Below are 16,463 nucleotides of genomic sequence, written 5' to 3'. Positions count from 1 at the left end.
GTTTCATGAAACGCTATTTGAACATTAAAAAAAAAAAACCAAAAAAAATGGATATCACCTTACCCCTGTCAGAATGACTAAATCAAAAAGACAGAACAAGTGTTGACAAGGATGTGGAGGAAAAGGAATTACCGTATTATCCGGTAATTCCGGTACTGGGTATTTCCCCAAAGAAGACGAAAACAATTTGGAAAGATATATTCACCTCTTTTATTTATTGTAGCGCTATTTACAATAGCCAAGATAAGGAAAGAACCCAAGTGTCCACTGATAGACTGAATGGATAAAGAAGATACGGTACATATATATACAATGGAATATTACTGAGCCATAGAAAAGAATGAGATCTTGTCATTTGTAATAATTTGGATGGACCTAGAGGGTATAATGCTAAGTGAGATAAGTCAAACAGAGAAAAATAACATACGACTTTTAAGCGTATGTGGAATTTAAGATAAGTCAGACAAACAAACCAAAACAAAACAAAACAAAAAAACCCAGACTCTTAAACACAGAGAACTAACTGGTGATTGCTGGAGGGAGGTGGGTTGGGGGAATGGGTGAAATAGATACAGGCGATCAAGAGCACATTTCTTAAGGTGAGTACTGAGTAATCTATAAAATTATTGAATCATCGTATTGTACACCGGAAGCTAATATAACACTATGTTAATGGTACTTCAGTACAAAATACACATTGGGGATGCATGCTCAAATGATTTTTCTGACAGATGCCTAAAGTTCAGAGACCACTAAGGTAGAGAATGATGATAAAAAGAATGACAGCAGCTAGTAAAGAGTTGTCCCTGTTTGTTAGCTGCTTTGCATTGATCATCTCGTCTGCAGCTTACAACACTCTACAACATAATTGCTACCATTGTTACCTCCAGTGAAGGAGCTGAGGCTGTTTGACATAAGAAACTTTCCCAAGCTCACACAGCTAGTAAGTGATGACACTGAAGTTTAAACTCCGGTACTCGGACCTTGTAACTCCTGCTTTTAACCAGTCTTCTACAGTACCCTTCGTAATTAAGTGTGCCTCCAAAACTGGGTGTAACCAGAATCACCTGGTCGTCCTGGGAGTCTGTCTTTAAAAGGGGAAGGGAAGGAGGAAAGGGGCGGGGGAAGAAAAAGGAAGAAGGATGGAAGGGAGGGACCCAGTTTTCCCAGGTGGTAGATTTGCCTCACTTAGCTCTCAAAACACACTGAGGACAGAGCCAGGACACAAAGTCAGGTCCTCTGCATCTAAGTTCTATATATTTTCCTTACCCTCATTCTTCTCAGCTGATCAGGCGGCTAATTCAACTAAAAGTTATTACTGTTGCCACTGTGCTTGATACTACATTTAACTGGTATATGTATATGGTTATGTACATTTTTTTGATACATAAAATAGTAAATCAGGTCAATTAAAAAGCCATCCAATGGTAATACTTACATTATCGGGACCTATTAAACAGCCCACACTTTTTAAGGGACAGAATGTATCGAATTGTCCATAAAAATGTCCACTGCAGGGATTCCATATTAAATAGTGACTTTGCTCCCGAGTTAGAACATAGGCAGTTGGACCCTGAAGGAAAATAGTCATTAAAACAACTTCCAACTAATTATGCAATTGAAGTCAAGATTAGTTTGCACACACAATTCGTTATTTTAGTTGGACCCCTAATTTCTAAAATTAATGGCTAATGGTGGAAACTAGTTTGAAGTTCTAGGTTGCACTGGATTTAAGAAATGAAATCAAATGTTCCTTTTTGCAAAATGCACATATCTGCTACTGCCTTGTAATAGACCAAACAGGGATAACTGATTAAGTATTGAGAAGGCGAACGATTCTGCCTGAGTACTACATTAACTAGTACTTGATACACTTTTATAATTATGTAAATGCATAGAAGATGTTTTGAAAAACATACCAAACTGTTAACAGTGAACACACCTAGGGGGTGGGTGGGTTTGGGGGTTGAGTCTGAAGAAGTACTTTAAGTTTTTACTCAGAATACTTGAGTCTTACTGGATTTTTTTTTTTTTTTTTTAATTCTCATAGCGAACATTTATTCATTTACTGCTCCTGTATGGATTTGCTTTACTGCTCACAACAGCCTTCTGGGGAAGGCAGGGTAAAAATTATATCCTAGTTTCCTTAAAAGCTCAGAGTTGTGAACTGACTCGCTTAGAGCCACACAGCTCATGAGGAATAGGCAGAGCCTTGAACTCGGGTCTTGTGACTTCCTAGCCTAGTGTTCTCTTCCTTTTACCAGGCTCTCTGGAAGATGATGGTGGAGAATGCATCCGTTTTTCGGATGTGATCCTACCTGCCTAGTGGCAACTCGTGCTACTTAATTCCTGAGGAGTCCTAGAGCCCTGTGGCCTCTTGTCGATACACTCTTTGGATACACTGCTTCAATTCACGTGAATTTTCTAAACTCGTACCCCCAACTACCCCAAACGCATCCCAAATTGAGGCATATTTGCTGTGGGCTGGGGAAACAAATTCTAATCGCTTGCTGTCTCCAGTCTAATAAAATGAACAATAATGATATCAGAAGATAGCTGCTAACATTCTTTTCTTTGCTGCTGAGGTTGTCTGCTCTGTTCTGCTGTACCTGCTGCTTAGTAGCAGGTGCCTGAGGAAGCAGTGGGCATGAGAAGGGAGATCTCTCACCTTGCCACTGGTGATCTAACACCAGATCACTAAGGGAATCAGAATTCTTAGCAACATGGGCAGGTGTGGGCTCATACTACAAGGACAGAGTCAGGTGGGGCCTTTGAGTGGTCAGCGGTTCGGATTTGCCGAAAAAAAGCCCCTGATCTGAAGCACCGATCAGAGTCCAAGTGCCACTGAAAAAACGATTTCATGTCTAATCACTGGTTCTCTCTGCCCGTAATGGAATCTCTGGGCCACTTGCCTTGCAACTCGAAGGATCGCTATGCAAATTAGTACTGTTCATTTTCTGGAACATAACAGCCATGTTAGACAACTACAGTGCTCTGTAGGAGCCAGCCTGTGTGGTCTTACCTCAGGAATAGCACTGCCCATCACCAGCCAGGCCTTTTTACCCAGGGAGAGAAAATAATTACATAGTAAAACCGCATGCTCTTCTTCGTCTCCTGCCAGGAGATCAAGAAATTGCTGACAGGAAGAAAAGAAAAATTACACTGTGTAGATTGACTGCTTCATTCTGGATTGGACATACAGGATTTTTCAAAAGTCACTGTTAAAATTAGTGCCTTAAAGTATAAATAGACCTATTTGAAAAATCTGTTTCCAGATTTTGATACTATGTTTTAAATCATTAAAAAAGAAAAACACAGTGGCGACTGGGTGGCTCAGTCGGTTGAGCGTCCAACTTCAGCTCAGGTCATGATCTCGCGGTTTGTGAGTTCGAGCCCCGCGTCCGGCTCTGTGCTGACAGCTCGGAGCCTGGAGCGTGCTTCGGGTTCTGTGTCTCCCTCTCTCTCTGCCCCTCCCCTGCTCATGCTCTGTCTCTCTCAAAAATGAATACACATTAAAAAAAAAATTAAAGAAAAACAGAACACTTCTATCGGACATGGTATTTTCTCTGACATCGATTCCATGGATTCCTAGAATCAACACTATGAGTAGGGGAGACAAATTTCAAAGTTTTACTCTTCAATTTGAATTTATAGATAATAGCTCCCTGTGTGTTGAATATGTTTTTAAATACTATTTTTAGAGCAGTTTTAGGTTCACGGCAAAGTCGGGAAGAAGAAATGTTCCATCTACCTCTGTTTCCACACAGTATCAACATCTACCTACAGAGTGGTCTGAGTGTTAATAATGGAGGAACCTACAGTGACATGTCATAATTAATTACCCAAAGTCCACAGCTTACAGTAGGGTTCACTCTTGGTGTGGTACATTCTATGGGTTTTGACAAATGTGTAATGACATGTACCCATCATTAGAGTATCACAGAATTTTCACTGCCCTAAAAATCATTTGTGCTCTGCTTACTCATATCTCCCCTTTCCCTGCCCCCAAATTATTTTAAGCATATTGCATGCATTACCTCATTTCATCCTAGAATAAACCCTTGAGGGAAGTACTCATCTTCCAGGTTTATAGATGAGGAAATGGAAACACAGGTGAGGTAATACTTAGGAAGCGGTAAAGCCAGTCTGGCTCTACAGCACACAAATTACTCTGTCCTTTGCATATTTTCTTTAGATGTCTTGAGGTTACGGAAATGTTACCTCTAATATTGTCAACATTATGTTGCCAAAATAGACTGGGGAGCAAAAATTTAAAGTGTACTTAAATTTCAACAAAAATAATAAGATGTGCTTAAATTTCTTTGGTTTAGAGCTATCCTTAACGGGAGTTGTATAACATAGTTTAATTTTATGCAAACACAGCACCACATGAGATCCAGAAGCAGAATACCTGTGATAAGGTATGTGTTCGTGTCCTACTACCTGGGAGCCATTTGGATGTAACGTAACATACATGGATTGTAAATTCCAGGAGGGCAGAGGCCATGTTTATTTTGCTCATAGCCACAGTTTAGTACAGTGTGTGATATGTGGTGTGTGACCAGGAAATACATACTGAATCAATAATGACACGGTTTGCCATAAAAAGCCCATCAGTTGTGGAGTATGTAATTTCCAAATGTAATATAGAGTGTCATTTTGATTTTTTTCTTTCAATGAATAAAGCTGGGATATTGCTGAGGTAATACTGGGAGGATAAATCAGTATTAAGATATCTGAAGTACTTTTTATTATTATTTGTACAAATAACAAAAGTTTTTCTTAATTTCTGAACTTGGGCAAATTGAACCAGAAAGACAAAATACTTCAGAATTTAGCTCATCCTGCCAAACAGATGACCAAATGGATTTTTATAAGGACTAATGAATGTTGCAATTTAAAATTATACGAGCCTTTGGCCAATATTCAGTGAAGTCAGCTCAAACTGGTAAATCTGTGAGGGAGAACTACTTACGTCAGATGTGCTCCACAGGTCACAGATGCCAGCAAATGAAACAGTGTCAGGCAAGAAAGGAATCAATGACACATATCGGGCCACCAGTTCCTGTTTAAGCAAAAAAATAATTAAACAGTTCCTGTTTGAAAAAATTAATTTCTGATAAAGTAGATACCTAGATATTCGACCTCATTTTCTTGTAAGAGTTCTATATATCACAAAATTGATGTGTGCGGAATGAAGTGAGGGCTAAGTGCTTACCAAGCTAAGTGTTGTGTTAACACTCATTTCACCCTCTCCAAGCATCCTAGGAAGGAGGTCACTGTTAATATCCTTTTACAGATGAAGACACTGGCTCCTAGGTTTCTTTGAAATGTTCTCTTTTTTTTCCCTGCACTTCCTTACTTGATGGTATAGGAAGACTTTTTTTGTTTTTAATTTTTTTTATGTTTATTTATTTTTGACAGAGAGGGAAAGAGAGAGAGAGAGAGAGAGAGAGAGAGAGACAGCATGAGTGGGGGAGGGGCAAGAGAGAGGGAGACACAGAATCCGAAACAGGCTCCAGGCTCTGAGCCGTCAGCACAGAGCCCGACGCAGGGCTTGAACTCACAGACCTCGAGATCATGACCGAGCCGAAGTTGGAGGCTCAACCAACTGAGCCACCCAGGCACCCCTAGAAAGACTTTCTACAATCATCTTGTATTTCCTCTAGCCCAGTCCAAAAAGCAGCCACTTCTCCAAGGAGCTTTTTAGAGGGTAATCGTATTTAGAAACAAAGATCAGGGCATCATTGTAGTTATAGCTCCTATTCATGCAACTTCTAAGGAGGTTGAACATCTTTTTCATATGCTTACTTGGCCTTTCAAGTTTACACTTCTCTGAATTAAAAAAAAAAAATTAATCTTTATTTTTGAGAGAGGGAGAGACAGAGTGCGAGTGGGGGAGGGGCGGAGAGAGAGTGAGACACAGAATCTGAGGCAGCCTCGGGCTCGAACTCAGGAACTTCCAGATCATGACCTGAGCTGAAGTCGGACATTCAACCGACTGAGCCACACAGATGCCCCTCTTTTTTGTTTGTTTCAAAGGAGAAAACTTGTATTGGCACAGCCATTCCTATCCTTGTTGAATTAACAGAGTGAAACAGTGATTTTTAAACAGTTACAGCTGGTTTCTCCCAAATGAATCTCACCGTAGTATGTTGGTAGGCCGGTCGGGTCACAACCCCCTAGTTTCGTTGTAAGGAGACCCACAGGCTATGAAGAAAGCGCAGCTTTTCCAATTGCTACTCTTTCATTCACGTGCTCAGCTGAGGTGCACAAAACATAAATAAAACTTCTAACAAGGAATCCTGCCAAGAACGAGACCAGAGAGGGTGAGCAACCCTGCCGAGCTCAAGAGATGCAGGGGTCCTGGGAGAATGGCCCTGGAAGAATGGCTTTCTCCAAAGGGCTGTCCCACTACTTTTCTTCTCAGCCTGTTCCAAACCCAGCAAGCTACCTGCTTGGTGAGGGTTTGCCTGGTTAGGAACGCCGCTCTCTTTTCCTTTGGAAAACCTACGAACCTCCAGGTCTCTGTCTTCGCTCCCGGTAAGCACGGGTGGGGGAGGGGTGCGGCGGTGCTGCTGGCCTCGGGCCCCGCACCAGGCACCGGTCTTTGGGGGAAGGGCTCGCTCTGCTGTGGCGGTGGCCGGCACGGCCCCCTGTGCACTGTGACAGCAGTCCACTGAACGGGCTGGGAGGTAGCCGGGCCTTGGACGTGTCTGCTTGGAAGAGGGCTCTGGTGGTAGACGCGAGGTTTGGCCCAATCCTTCAGGCCCCGTCTGAAGCCTCTTGTGTCTTCTCTGAACTCAAAGAATAAAAGACATTCCTGCCCTCCATCTCATCACCAGCCCAACTGGCTATAACTAGGGGAAACGGCCCCTGGCTGGCAGGACAAGTCCCACCGTGAGTTTCTATTTCAGTATTCTGCACGTTTTGTTACTGATTTGCAGGTGTTTTTAAAAATATGTTCTAGTTGGTATTCCTTTGGCTATTATATATGTTGTAAACACCTTATTTGTGGCTTTTCATTTCCTTTGTGGTGTCTTGATAAACCCAAATTCTCACCTTTTTTTTTTTTTTTAAAGTTTATTTACTCAGTTTTGAGAGAGAGAGAGAGAGAGAGAGCAAGCAGGAGAGGGGCAGAGAGACAGGGAGAGAGAGAATCCCAAGCAGGCTGCTTGTTGTGATCTCAGAGCCGGTGGAGGAACTCAGTTTTAAGAACCGTGAGATCATGACCTGAGCCGAAACCAAGAGTCAGACTCCCAACCCACTGAGCCACCCTTGTGCCCCTAAGTTCGCACTTTCAATATGGCCAAATGTATTTTTCTTATTCTTTATAGCTTGTGCCTTTTTCTATCTTATTTAAGAAATTCTACCTCAAGTCATACAGATAAAAAATGCCTTCGTATTTAGGGACACCTGGGTGCCTCAGTTGGTTAAGCCTCCAACTCTTGGTCTAGGCTCAGGTCATGATCTCACAGTTCATGAGATTGAGCCCCACATCGGACTCTAGGCTGACAGTGGGGAGCCTACTTGGGATTCTCTCTCCCTCTCTGTCTGTTCCTCCCCTGCTTTCTCTCAAAGTAAATAAATCAACTTAAAAAAAATGCTTCCATATTTAAGTACTCAATCTATCTGCCCTTGAATGCTGTGAAGTAGGAGTCTATTTTTATTTTCCCCATATGTAAAAATCAATGATCCCAGTGAAATTTATGTAATAGTCAGTCTTTTCCTTAGTAATTTCCAATGCCAGCTTTGTCATGTGTCAGGTTTGAGTGGGTCATATTTGAGTGGACTTTTTATTTTCCATTTTTCTGTTATCTGTGTGTCAATACCATTTTCCTTTAATTACTATGGTCTTGTAAGTAGTCTGGGTATATGGTGTGGCAAATCTTCCTACCGACACCTTCTTACTCCTCCAGATGTCTAAGCTACTTTGACCCTTTGCACTGCCATATAAATATTAGAATCAGTTTGTCAAGTTCCACTATAAATGGTTTTAAACATCTAGTTTGACAAGGCTTTGTCTTTTTTTTTTTTTTTTAATCTTTTTAAAGGTTTTATTTACTTTTGAGAGAGAGACATACTGTAAGCAGGGGAGGGGCAGAGAGAGGGGGACACACAGAATCGGAAGAAGGCTCCAGGCTCTGAGTGGACAGCGGTGGGCCCGATGTGGGGCTCAGACCCACGAACCGTGAGATCATGACCTGAGCCAAAGTCAGACCTGAACTGACTGAGCCACCCAGGCACCCGGACAGTCTTTGTCTTTTAATCAGAAAGTTTAATCTCTTTGCTCTGATTGTGATTACTGGTAAACATTTCGGCCATTTTAACCACCTTATTCTGTACTTTTTATTTCTCATACTTTTTTCTGTTTCTTTTTTTTCTCCCTCCCCACTTTCTTCACCCCCATTTCATTACTTATCTCCTGTTAATTTTGCAAGTTATACATACTTTCTTTTATTCTTTTAAGTGATTAATCTAGGAATCTCAATGTGAATATTTAACTTAAACTCTAAAAGTTAATAAATACCTTGAATCTCCTCTTGGGAAATACAAGTGCATTAAAATATCCTCATCAATCCTGTCCTGACATATACGCAGTTTTTTCCAGGATTTTTGTTTTGTCACTACTTTTCACCCTCACTTCTGTTATTACTGATATGAAGACAATGCCTGTCTCCATTTACTCACAAGTTTCCCATTTTCTTTATCTACTGTTTAGTGTCGCACCTAGGATTTTCTGAGAGCCTTCCTTCTCTTTGAAGGCTATTTTTTAGAAATTCCTTAAGTGAGACTCTTTTGGTTGTAAATTCTCCCAATGTTTGTGTGAAAGACAGTTTCACTGGATATAAATGACGAGTTTGATGGCTATTTTCTTTCAGCCTTTTGAAGATATTATTCCTTCTCTGACTTCATTTGTACAGCTGAGAAGTTGATTGGTCGGATCATTGTTCTTTTGTAGAAAATCTGTTTTCTCTCCAGCTGCTTTAAGATCATCTTTGTAGTTCCCTGTAATATGCCTAGATTTTAATTTCATTTTATCCTGTGTAGGGTATATTGGGCTTCCTGCATCAGAGGATTGTTGTCTTTCGTCAAATCTTAACACATTCTCAGCTCTCTTTGAACATTGCTTTTCTCCTTTCATATATGATTTGGTGTTCCTCCCTCTGTCCTCCATGTCTCTTAACCTTTCCTTTTCATCTTCTGCTTTTTGGCTATCTCTGTGCTATATTCCAAGTAATTTCTTTGCATGTAAATTCCAGCTCACTAACTCTCTGTACTTACCTGTATGTAACTTAAGTCTGTATTTAACTGTACTTAATGTTCTGCTTAAGCTGTTTGTTCACTTTCTATTTTTAATGATTTTATATTTCTGTAAGTACTATGCAATATTTTTGCAATCTGCCTATTTTTCTTTTGTTTCATTTTCAATTCCCTAGATTTATTAAACATTTTTTTTAATGATTACTATTTATTTTTGAGAGAGACAGAGCATGAGAGGGGGAGGGACAGAGACAGAGAGAGAGAGAGACACAGAATCCGAAGCAGGCTCCAGGGTCCAAGCTGTCAGCACAGAGCCCAACACAGAGCTCAAACCTATGAACCACAAGATCGTGACCTGAGCTGAAGTCGGACGTCCAATTGACTGAGCCACCCAGGTGCCCCTCAATTGCTTAGATTTCTTAAACTTATTAAACATATCTATTTTATAGGCCAAGTCTAATAATTCTAATATCTGCAGTCTTTGTGGCCCAATTCTGTAGTTTGTTGTGTTTGCTAACTCTTACCCTCTTCATGGTGACTTATTTCTTCTTCAATGATCATATGTTTGTGTTGTTTGGAACTTTGGAACTTTTTTTTTTTTCTCTTTAAGGCTGAGTTTAAAGAGCATTCTTCTAGAAAGATTTGTGTTTCCTTCTGACAGGGATTTAGGGGCATTACCAACAGGGAAATACTTTCAATTATATTTTCAGCTGAAGTTTTGTTTGGTCATACAGGTAGTGTGAATTTTAGTTCCTGGTGTGAAAAAATACAACTTGGTTATTGGGAATTCCTTGGGGAGACTTATCTTGTTTCTCTTCCATCCAGAGTCAAGGCTGAAACAGGCAGGATTCCTTCTGCAAAGCAGGGTATTTCCTGGCTTACTCATCATTGACATTACCTGTCAAGAGTCCCAGCTCTGCACCCGAGTGTCTAGTTTGACCCTCCTCCCTGCCCTGGCACCACACCTGGCACTACCTCCTTCCCCGATCGCCCTGTGGCTTGCTAAAGCCCAGGTCCAGGCATTAGGAATAATCTGACAACCTCAGAGCAAACGCTATTCCAGGCTGTCACCCGTGTGGAATCTGCTTTGTTGTTTCCTGGCTCTGACTTTCCCCCTCACCTTATTTCTATGTCAGCCATGATTTTAAAAATGGTTTAAATATTTTCTTCATCACTCCTCTATGTTCTCTCCTGGGAGAAATTTTTTTTCCCTTTTACTAGAAGGAATAGAAGGAGTCCCTATTATGGTTTTTAATAAAAATTGATTAATAAAAAAAGTAAAGGAAATGTGGAACACAGGTGTTTTTTTTTTTTTTTTGATATATCTATATCTGCAAAAAGATACACCATCACCTGTTGCTAAATTATCATGTTAATGACTTATTAGCAGCAACTACTCCCTATACTATCTACTCTCTAATGATAGTTCTGGGTTACAGTATTCACTTAAGAATGGTGAATAATCATTCTGTTAAAATGCCTGTTGAAAATAATCCAATTAAGAAATAGGCAGAAGGCATGAATAGACATTTTTCCAAAGAAGACATACAGACGGCTAACAGGCACACGAAAAGATGCTCAACATCACTCATCATCAGGGAAATACAGATACCACCCCACACGTGTCAGAATGGCTAAAATTAACAACTCAGGAAACAACAGATGTTGGTGAGGATGTGGAGAAAGGGGAACCTTCTCACACTGTCGGTGGGAATGCAAATTGGTGCAGTCACTCTGGAAAACCATATAGTTGGTTTCTTAAAAAGTTAAAAATAGAACTACCCTACAACCCAGCGGTTGCACTATTAGTATTTACCCAAAGGATACACAAAAGTACAGAATCGAAGGGGTACATGCACCCTGATTTTAATAGCAGCACTATCAACAATAGCCAGACTGTGGAAAGAGCCCAAATGTCTATCGACCGATGAATGGAGAAAGAAGGTATGGGAAATATACACAATGGAATATTACTCAGCCATCAAACAGAATGAAATCTTGCCACTTGCAATGCTGTGGCTGGAGCTAGAGTGTATTATGCTAAACGAAAGAAGTCAGAGATAAATACCATGTGATTTCATTCATATGTGGAATTTAAGAAACAAAACAGACGAACATAGGGGAAGAGAAGGAAAAACAAGATAAAAACAGAGAGGGAAATAAACCGTAAGAGACTCTTAACTACAGAGAACAAACTGAGGGTTGCTGGAGGGGAGGTGCATGGAGGATGGGCTAGATGGGTGATGGGCACTAAGGGGGGCACTGGTTGGGATGAGCCCTGGGTGTTGTATATAAGTGATGAATCACTAAATTCTACTCCTGAGACCAATATTGCACTATATGTTAACTAACTAGAATTTAAATAAAAATTTGGAAAAAAAAAAAAAGAATGTTTAACAGGCAGAGATGCGCCTGTGTACTTAGTGGCCCAGCATGGATGTGCTCTGTGGTCCCGGCTTACATGCTGTACATCCTCAAATCTTGGAGATAACGTTTGCTTAATTTGAATTCAATGATGCCTATAATATTAAGTATAACACTGAATAGTTATCTTGCTATAGTAGAAAGTGCATGAGTTCGGAAGTCAGAGGCCTAGGTTCAAATCCCAACAAAGTGACGGAGGACACGTAATGAAGACGTTGCTAAAGTGTAAAGCATCTTCCAAAGGTTAATTTCCGGCACTCAGTATAGTGCCCGGGTGCACAGGAGGCACCCACAATTGTTCACTGAAAGAATGAACTAAGGATTATTACCCTCTCTGGTACCTTCAGACTTTTCTACAGAAAGTGAGCTTCACAGTAATAAAAAAAGTGTTAATCATTTCTTTCACCACTGATGATCTCGATAGAGTGACTATCTTAAGTATTATAAAATATGGTCGTTATAGGGCAATATATTGAAAATTTAACATATTTTTAGCAGCAGCCCTAATTGGCCATGGAATACTCACTGCCGTTGCTTGTGGGTTGTTGGGGCAGGCCTCCAAGAGCTCCTGTGGAGGGTTTAATGGCTTGAGGTAACGAGTGATAAAGACGGTTTTTCCACTTATGTCAGTCACTGTTGTGAGGCATTGACGATGTGGAAACTTTAAGGCACATTCAGCTTGAAACTTCTCCGTTGCTTGTAGCAATTTCTCATCTTCCTGAGAATCAAACTTCACAAACAAAGACTCCATGGAGTTTACATATGATTACGGGAGACAACAGTAGGATTTGTTGAGATCTTACGGTTAACAGGAACTACATGTATGCTTCAGGAACTACGATTACGTGACCCCTTACAATATCGTCATGCCCTGGTGTCCCTAGGGCTTTATTTAATTATATTTATAATCTAAAAATTAGATGGATTCATTAAATACTTAAAATATATTGAACAGGACTGAAAGAAAGTAGTCAACAGGCAAGCAGCCCTACGAAAACTAGAACAGCCTATAAAATGTAAACTGATGTACTAATTCTGATTGATGAGAACAAGCAGTAGCTTTATATGTATTTTGACATTGGTTTTAGAGGGGAGAGGGGCTCAGTAATCTAATGTCTCAAATGCAAAGCTCGAGCAACTCATGTTAAATGCACAACAAATCGACAGATATATACTGATGTGTTAAAAAATGTTAAATCCACAATTGATGTAATACAGAATAGTAATGGGTCTCAGGGAAAAAAAGAAGCAGAACTAGCATCAAGTGTATCATATTTATCTTAAGTGGTTCTCTGATCCAAGATGAGCTACCAATCCCCAGACTTTTAAAGATTTTATTTTTAAGTAATCTCTGCACCCAACGTGGGGCTCAGACTCACAACCCTGAGGTCTGGAGTTGCATACTCCTTAGGCTGAGGCAGCCGGGTGCCCCAATTCCCAGACTTTTAGTAGTAACTTAAAGCAGATGACGCAGAACAAATTCTAGTTGCCTTAGACACATGTTGTAATTTTCCCCCTAAAGCGATTACTAAAGAATAGCTTGCCAAAAGCAGATATTTAAATGTTTTTACAAGATTTCTGTTGCTTAGTATAATAACATATGCATGGTTGCTTATATTCTGCAGTGTTTCAGGACAAACTCAAATAAAATTTTATTAGGAAAGTTAATTTTCAAGTAGGATTTAGAATCTAGGCAGTGCTTGAAAATCTGTTTGTTTTGAGAATGGAAATGCAGCCAGCTATCCTTCTCATACTCTGCTTTATTATTATTATTATTATTATTAGCATTCAAAACCACTGATATGTTTACTCTGTCTCCCCCAGAGAATAAGATTCTTGAAGTCAAAGATTTTGTTTCTATCTTATTTTTTTTTTAATTTTTTAACGTTTATTTATTAATGAGAGAGGCAGAGCATGAGCATGGGAGGGCAGAGAGAGAGGGAGACACACAATCCGAAGCAGGCTCCAGGTTCTGAGATGTCTGCACAGAGCCCAACGTGCAGCTCGAACCCACAAACTGCGAGATTGTGACCTGAGCTGAAGTCGGATGCTTAACCGACTAAGCCACCCAGGTGCCCCTCGATCTTATTTTTTTTTATCTCCAGTACCAAGGATACTACCTGGCACATAATACCTAAAGGAGGCGTGTAACAAATATTGTCGAGTGAATGAATGGGAAGACAACCCTTGACTTTTTTCTGACTTGGGATAGAATCTAGGCTATCCTAATTATTCTTGATTTCTGTTACACTGGAGCTAGACTGTGGCTCCAATTTCTAATTTGATTTCTGTATCCCGAAAAATTGGGGTAGTGGTTGTGGGGGTCAGGTAGGATGTAGGATGGAGACGTTTCCAGATGCCTCCTATATACTCTCACAGGGTGTCCCCGACATCCGAATCCGAACATCTGACTCAGATTGATCTGGTACCACCTACCACTGAGCATAGTGGGAGCTGCCCAATGTATGGTTATGATGGATATATAAACAAATGAAAAAGGCGAGCTTCTGAGACTTTGGCATGGGCGTGTCACAGACTCCTAGGACAGAATTGTCATGCCAGAAATCTTGTAACTTTACGAAGATGAAAAATTACGAAAGAAGGGTGGTATGAAACAAAGCACCCAGTGGAATTCAACTCGGTTTGCTTTAAACTCATTCATTTACTCACCCAACTATTTGGAAAATATTTGCTGAGAATCTAAAAGGTTCCAGGCACTATGGATAAATGAATATGAACCAGTACCCTCAAGCAACTTCTAGTCTAGAGGAATGCATTAATAAGCAATCCGGTACTTAAGATACTTGCCCAGAGATTCTTTTTTTTTTTTTTTTTTCCTCAACGTTTTTTTGTTTTTTGTTTTTTGTTTTTTTTTTTTTATTTTATTTTTGGGACAGAGAGAGACAGAGCATGAACGGGGGAGGGGCAGAGAGAGAGGGAGACACAGAATCGGAAACAGGCTCCAGGCTCCGAGGCATCAGCCCAGAGCCTGACGCGGGGCTCGAACTCACGGATCGCGAGATCGTGACCTGGCTGAAGTCGGACGCTCAACCGACTGCGCCACCCAGGCGCCCCACTTGCCCAGAGATTCTAAATACACAGGTGCTAGAGGAATACTTAAGAGGCCAAATAAGCATTGCCCAGAAAGAGCAACAGAAACCTGGAATCAGTACTGATTATTGGCCTTCCCAGTTTGAAAAACTGTGTCAAAACCTTTTTCTTTTCTTTGAAAAAAAATTTTTTAATGTTTGTTTTTGAGAGAGACAGACAGACAGACAGTGTGAGTGGGGGAGGGGCAGAGAGAGAGGGAGACACAGAATCCGAAGCAGGCTCCGGGCTCTGAGCTGTCAGCACAGGCAGCTGTCAGACGTGGGGCTCGAACCCACGGACCTCGAGATCATGACCTGAGCCAAAGTTGGACGCTTAACCGACAGAGACATCCAGGCGCCCCGAAACCTTTTTCTACCACTTGGAGTTGGACGTGCTGTTGTTTGTTTTGACTATGTAACTAGTGCTTTGTGAGAGCAGGGCCCGTGTTTGAATCATTTTGTGTTCCTCTCTGCACAGAGCATACACGAGGTAAGCATTTAAATAAGTATCTCTTAATGGTCATTGCTACTTGCTTCGGCCACCAGGATGCCATTTAATGGAGCAAAACAATGATTTAAGGAGGAGTATGCCATTTTATTAGTGATCTAAGAAGTACCAAGGGAAAGCTTAGTGCCAAAAGAATTTGGGTTGGTTTATTATGAAACAAATCAAGGACTAACTGACAAATTCACTATTTGATTCAAAATGAAACCTGGAAGTTTCTTGACTGGCTCTATTTTTTTGACCTGTAGGTTCGTGTCAGTGTTTACTGAAACTTAAGCGTGGTTATCCTCTTGAATAGCCACACTGAGACAGCTCCACCCACGACAAATCACCGTCAGGGCTGCAGCTGTCTCGGCAAGAAGCATCTCATGGATTTCATAGGCTTGGAAACTGGAGATAGTGCCCAGCATGGAGGTGACATTCACACCCATGACTTTTCCTACATTCCAGGCTAAATAAGAATCTTTCTGACCAAACGAAACGGGCCGAAAGACAAGGCTGGACATTCTTCACGGAAATTCAGACATCTGTGGTTCGTTGCCAAGGGACCACACATACACTAGCATCCAGCAGCTTCCACAAAGTGGCAGGAGACAAAAAGCAGCTAATTAGAAGCCTTAGAACTACTGACCAACAAAGGTAAAACAAAATGCTTGGTATACCTTTTTAAGTACGTCACTCATCTATCAGAGGCAAGAAAGGAGAAAGAAATGAGAGGAAGACTTTATTAACAGAAAAAAATCTACTTTTAAAAACTTAACTTCTATGAAGACAATGTAAAGTAGTTACAGTAGGAGTTTGAGGAGTTGCTACTGCATCTTAAGAAAATTCCATGAGTAAATCCCTTTAAGAAGTCCTATGGAACGGTTCCCTATGGGACGACAGAGGGGAGACTCCAGTCTCCTAATCCTGGAAGTTGCTGGCAAGTGGAAAAACAATTCAAGGTTCTGGCCTCTATTATCCTCAGGTGAGAGCTTCTCTTTCCCGAATAATCTGCAGGGGAAATCACTGAGTAGTGTTTTCCGCCAGGACATCAGGGGGCATCAGTCCACATGCCTTCCTTATCAAATAGCAGCAAAGAACCTGTCCTCCAATGGGGATTCTTAAGCCCTCATTTCAGAGGCATAAGAGAAATGCTCCGCACAGCCACAGAGGGGCAGTGAAATGCCACTGAAGGCAGC

At 40.9% G+C, this 16,463-nt stretch overlaps 1 protein-coding gene across 4 annotated transcripts in view; it reads right to left on the bottom strand.

The window, feature by feature from the left end:
- The window catches only part of CC2D2A (coiled-coil and C2 domain containing 2A), a 147,546-nt gene that overhangs the window by 13,734 nt on the left and 117,349 nt on the right, over positions 1-16,463 (bottom strand). For 3 of the 4 annotated variants that reach the window (XM_060655394.3, XM_060655393.3, XM_078446254.2), the window contains 4 exons: positions 12,215-12,418; positions 4,976-5,065; positions 3,023-3,136; positions 1,439-1,573 (listed from right to left, as the gene is read on the bottom strand). In XM_060655394.3, coding sequence (XP_060511377.3) covers positions 1,439-1,573; positions 3,023-3,136; positions 4,976-5,065; positions 12,215-12,418 — 543 coding nt within the window. The remainder of the gene's footprint in view (positions 1-1,438; positions 1,574-3,022; positions 3,137-4,975; positions 5,066-12,214; positions 12,419-16,463) is intronic. The other variant, XM_078446255.2, reaches the window with a different exon arrangement.

This window comes from Panthera onca, chromosome B1, assembly GCF_046562875.1.
Source record: "Panthera onca isolate mPanOnc1 chromosome B1, mPanOnc1 haplotype 2, whole genome shotgun sequence".
NCBI lineage: Eukaryota > Metazoa > Chordata > Mammalia > Carnivora > Felidae > Panthera > Panthera onca.
Note: the sequence above shows the minus strand (reverse complement) of the source record. Positions and strands in the feature narration are given on the sequence as shown.